The sequence below is a fragment of the Morone saxatilis genome, unplaced genomic scaffold (genome assembly GCF_004916995.1).
Source record: "Morone saxatilis isolate NCDOM2014 unplaced genomic scaffold, NCSU_SB_2.0 Contig7, whole genome shotgun sequence".
In the NCBI taxonomy this organism is placed as follows: Eukaryota; Metazoa; Chordata; class Actinopteri; family Moronidae; genus Morone; species Morone saxatilis.
The window spans coordinates 3,128,202-3,133,920 of NW_023340246.1; the positions used below are offsets into that span (position 1 = coordinate 3,128,202).

Sequence of the window (5,719 nt, forward strand, 5' to 3'; positions counted from 1 at the left end):
AAAGAATCCGTGCGAAACGTGAGCTTTAAATTTAATTAAACAAGGCTTCGAGGCAGAGGAAATTCCTCGATCATTTTTTGTAATCGAGGTACTCGAGGAATCGTTGCAGCCCTATTTTGTACCTCTTATTCATTCATTCGTTTATTTTCACTGTAGTTGCTTTAAATTGGCACAGGTGTCTGATCTATTTTCTCTCCCTCTGTCTCTCCAGGCAATGTGGTTTATGACTTTTTTAAAGGACATGAGCTCAATCCCCGCATCAAAGACTTCGATCTGAAATTCTTCTGTGAGATGCGCCCTGGTCTGATTGGCTGGGTGAGTTGTCCTTTGTCTCAAACATTTAGTGAGCACTTGAAGTAAGAAGGTGGTTATTATTGGTATTATAAACAAAACAGGCCCTTTTGAGTTGTTAATGCCAGGTACATGAGTCAGAGTGATGTGCAGTGTACCTGTACACCTCAGCTAATTGTAGAGTTGATCAAAGTGCACCACTGTGTTTCAATGGGGTCATTTTCTACCCACATTGCACCCTCTGGTGGCCAAATGTGGAGTTGATCGTTGACCTCAAGGCCTTGTGTTTGCTTGTGACTATGAGGTTAATGCAGACTTTCAGCTGAGATTTTAAAGCATTAAAGAACCACAGTATTTGAACATGGGTCCCAGTGAGATCTTTAGATGATCCGTGAAGGCTTTGTACTGTTAAGCTGTCAGTGTCAGTTATGTCAAACCTGAAATGTAAGCACGTAATTTGTTTCTTTAAAAGCTTAAAATGAAAGTTGGGAGATGTCTTCCCAAATGGCTGTATAGCATTCTGCATGATGAGAAAACATTCCTAATGATGTTGGATTGTATCTGTCTCATTGTTTAGTGTGTGATCAACTTTGCAATGGCGCTGGCTGAGATGAAGCAGCAGGGTCTGGATGCTCCATCTTACTCCATGATCCTTGTGAACCTCTTCCAGCTTCTCTATGTGGTGGACGGCCTCTGGAATGAGGTAGAGCACAAAATATGTGCTGTAATGTTGATATTTTATTTTGAAATAGAAAATCCCTCAAAAGTAAACACATGGACGAATAAAGAAAATAATTACATTCATGGGCAGGTAAAGAACTTCTAAACCATACGAGTGCTGACTGTCTTTCTGTCTCCTCAGGAGGCCATCCTGACCACCATGGACTTGATGCACGATGGTTTTGGCTTCATGTTGGCGTTTGGTGATCTGGTGTGGGTTCCCTTCACCTACACCCTGCAGGCCTATTACCTGGTCAGCCACCCTAACCCGCTGAGCCTCCCCGCCCTCGCAGCCATTGTCACACTCAAACGTAAGTAGGAGCGGAGCATCAAACTGAAGTTACTGATCATCTTGACTGAGGGTTTGGGTTGTTTGATTACACAACTGTATTTATATATAGTTCTTGTTACTTCATCTTGAGGTCATGTACAGGTAGTCAGTCAGAAATATTAAGAGCATTTGATAAAAAGGGTAATTAGTTTATTCCCAATTTCTTCTTCTGGTTTTCTAAAGTTTCTCTCGGTCTCTGTCTTTCAGTCGTCGGCTTCTACATCTTCAGGATGTCCAACTCTGAGAAGAACGCCTTCAGGAGAAACCCATCAGACCCCAAACTGTCTCGTAAGTTTTCCTGCAGACTTATTTGATGGTCGGTGTGTTTATTCATACCATCTTCTCCTTATTTGAAGTCAGTATGTTCTATGTACCCAACACCCTTCCACATAGGCAACAGTATATTTACAGAAACCTGCAGTCTCTGATCTGCTTCTGTAATTCAGAATTATTACAGCAGGAAAATTATCTATAGAAACTACTGAAAATACACTAGAATGACAAGTTGTCAATAAATTAAACTTTAAATGATTTTCCATACAGTTGATGCCAAAACAGTTTAATATCAGACTGACTTTTTTTCTTCTATAGTTTGTTTTTCTCACTGGTAACCTCTGTCTTTGTGTTTGTCTGTTCTGTCCAGATTTGAAGACTATTACCACAGCTACTGGGAAGAGTCTGCTGGTGTCTGGCTGGTGGGGCGTGGTCCGCCACCCTAACTACCTGGGAGACCTTATGATGGCCCTGGCCTGGTCTCTACCCTGTGGTGAGTTGGCTTTACATTTGTGTAGTATTCAAAGACCAAGGGAACTAATTTCATGAATTAAGATGCAGGATGAGAGAGAGGACTGGCAAAGCACTTCTAGCATTTTCCATTGCTTCACGTGCACGCTGCTCCTGGGATAAGGAACAGTCTGCTGTCACGTGTCAGTGGGTGTGTGAGGAGCTTGAGGGACAGATTTCTGATCTATAAGGAAAAATTTATAAAGTGCAAATATCAATCCAAACATGCCACGAGGGCACACATGGACATTTTAAAGGTTACCTTGTTTTTGTGAGCAATGATAAACATTTCTATTCAGAAACCACAATGATGCTAACAATGACCACAATTGCAGTCAAAAATGAACATAGTAAGAATACAGTATACAACAACTGAAGTATAAAGACAAGTAAAATGTGGTTTTGCAGGTTGTCACTAAGGTTACATTCAGTAGCTGGAATGGAAGCAGAAAGGGAAACTGTACACAGGAAAAAGGCTCGCTGCACTGACCTCCAGGGGTTGAAATGTTCAAGTCTCACACCCATCATCACGTATCATAATGAAATACTTCCTGTGGCTTGTGGTACAAGGCAACACGTGGCAACAGCTGGTGACACGAAAGAGTGCTGAGTCAAGGAAACAACAATGAATTTGATGTGTGTAATGGACTTTAACTGTAACATGAACAACACAGCTGTTGTTCAGACAGCCCTTACATACAAGCATCAGCTGCTGTAGGTGACAGATGCTGCTAACATTCAGACCTTTACTCTGACTTCCTGACATAACCAGAATTAAAAATATACTTTTTGATGTGTCCACTGGTCAAAATATGTCAACAAATGAGAAGCAGAACATGAAGAATAGGGGTTTGTGGGATTATACCGTGCGAGCTTTGAATTAACAGAACTGCCTGAACAGGAACATTTTCAGCAGGAGGATAAACATTGTGTGAAAAGATTAACATGAATAACCACTGATAAAGTCTGTCACAGTCAGACTAAAATGTTTCTTCATGCTCTTTTACCGCCCACTCTGCAGGCTTCAGCCACCTCCTGCCGTGGTACTACATGATCTACTTCATCATCCTGCTCGTGCACCGAGACTCCCGCGACATGAGCGAGTGCAGGAGGAAGTACGGCTCGGCGTGGGACGAGTACTGCCGAACAGTTCGCTACCGGATCATTCCCCGCGTCTACTGAGGAACCCAACGCTGGACACTCCCCAGCTGAGGCCTTTTTTTGACCCGATACTGGGTGAAGGCTCACAAAAACCCCAAATATGAATGGATTGACTGACTGATTTGTCTTTTTTAGAATCTCTTTTTTTAAACCAAGAATTTTATAAAATCTTGATTCCGGACTGAAGGTGCTGCAGTATTTTGAATTTATTATTTTTTTTATGAAAGGAAAAAAAGACACTCATTGGTATTATGGATTGTTTGAAGAATTGCCTTTTTAAATAGAAAATACTCAAAACTACATACTTTTAAAAAGTTTACAAAACGGGGGGGAAAAAACGCCTCTGCTAGGAATGTCTCGTCAGGATGTATATTTTGTATATACACATTTGTTTTTATACTTCAAGAATAACTCACCACTCGCATCATTTTTGATAAGTCTTACTCTTTGCTCACAAAATATTCCAATATCAGCTTGGCTATTATGAATCATTTTGTAAGTACGCCTTCCTACTATAACTATACTGCTTGTGTATATTGTGAAGGATGGGATTAAAAATGCTACTTTTTAAATGAGCTGTACGGTGGAACTAGGACTCATGTCCTTTCTCAGGACCCGGCATGATGTTGTCAGAAAGTTGAATTAGAAAAGTTTTGTCTTAATAATTCTGTTGTGTATAATTTTATATAGATATCTAGTTTTGACTTTTGAGAGTGTAAAATGATTTTGGTGGTTTCAGGAAAAATGCACTAATGCGTTAAGGCATTTTCTTTCCTTTACGTTATCAATTCCAAAGTGTATTCGATTTGGCTTTGCTACCTCAGGTTCACTCACTGTCCAGTCCTTCCTTCTCTGTGCCCTCTGGGAGGCAGTGTGTGTAATTATGAGTGTGACATTACTGCTTAGCAAAGAAAAATGAGTTTTTTATTTCAGCAATAACGTTAGTATCTGTTACAACAAGTGGCACCCATCCACATCCCACGAGTCCCGCCTTTAGAATTCCCAACTGCTTCTATTTCCTGCATTTTTATGGCGCTGATGAAGCCATTTGTATTTTGTCCTGCCTGTTTCTGGAACATATACTCTACTATGAACTGGTTGTTAATTTGTCACCACTGCCACATTAATTTGAACCCGTTTAAGCTTTAACTTGCCAGGTCATGTGACTATTTCAGTGAAGTTTATACTGTGACAACAAGCAGAGCTGTTGACTGTGTTAGCAAACCCAAAAAAAATATTTTATGCATGTGCAGCTGTAGATGAGAATATAAGTAGCAATATGTTAAATAGACTAGGTAGCAAATTTTAATGCTGTGCGAACTAAATACCATGTAAATATTGTTTTTTGTTTTGTTTTGAATCATGTTTTTTTTTTTTTTTGAGTAAAAGAATAGTGACAATAGTAATGTTTCTCATTAGGTATTTAATGTTGCTTTTTATTTGGGATTTTTTTAAGTTAACTACCTAATTTTGACCACTGTAGTTATGTTTACAGCTAGATCTGCCATTTTTCTGGACTATATTTCAAAATGTACTTCAAATGTAAAATGGTGTGCGACACTCTAATCAGAGAAAACATGTTTGATACTTGAGATGCCACCATTCTGTACAACATATGGTAAATATTTGTTCTTAATATTTAGTGGTAAACTTCTCTCCTTGGTTTGGCGGTCTGTCAGTGGAAAGCAATAAGTCGGATGTACTTGGATATGCGACAGTAATGAATGAGAAGTTAACAGGTCCAGCAGGCTGTCGGTGAGGAGGAATCAGATCTGTGACGGCTGGAAAAAGCTTATCTGTACAAATGTTGCAGCAGAAAATAAAGATTTACAGTATTTCCCTTTTTTCTGCTTCCTGTTTATTTGTAGCCTTGTTGACAAACTTCCTGCTACTCCAGGATGAGGGTTCATTTGCTCTTACTGTTGAGGGATATATTATTAAAGATGTAATGTAATGTTTTTTTGAAAATCGAATCAATAATCTGAAGTATTAATGTTAAGTTAACCCCATGTTAAAAGTCAGTGTAGTCCATGGACTTCATCTGGCTCGGCAGACTGTAAAACTACTATTTCCCAGAAAGAAGGAGGTAAAGAATACCATTACCTAATTATTTTATTCAACTCCCAACTCATTTTAAAGTTATTACTTGGAACAGGTTGTGTTTTTATAATACAGAAATGCATGGTCAACTTTCCCTAATCAGCCTCTTCAGTCTGAACTAACGACTCACAGGGAGTTATTTGGTGGTAAACAGCTCCATCTTCTGGCAGCAGGGCCTTTGTGTCAGTGGTTCCCAACCTTTTTCCTATCATTGTGTAAAGTGATGATCCCTGACCAAGTGTCGTATTTTATGGATATTTCATATTATATTCAATGCATAACAATAACAGGACAGAACAACTGATAACCTGTACAACTGCATTAACTGGAGGA

General features: G+C 39.4%; 1 protein-coding gene across 1 annotated transcript in view; it reads left to right on the forward strand.

The window, feature by feature from the left end:
- lbr (lamin B receptor) overlaps positions 1 to 5,131 on the forward strand; it is an 18,134-nt gene extending 13,003 nt beyond the window's left edge. Inside the window, exons 9-14 of the mRNA XM_035678859.1 lie at positions 212 to 315; positions 869 to 994; positions 1,154 to 1,322; positions 1,550 to 1,630; positions 1,986 to 2,108; positions 3,147 to 5,131. Coding sequence (XP_035534752.1) covers positions 212 to 315; positions 869 to 994; positions 1,154 to 1,322; positions 1,550 to 1,630; positions 1,986 to 2,108; positions 3,147 to 3,307 — 764 coding nt within the window. The 3' untranslated portion in view covers positions 3,308 to 5,131. The remainder of the gene's footprint in view (positions 1 to 211; positions 316 to 868; positions 995 to 1,153; positions 1,323 to 1,549; positions 1,631 to 1,985; positions 2,109 to 3,146) is intronic.
- Positions 5,132 to 5,719: the final 588 nt, after the last annotated feature.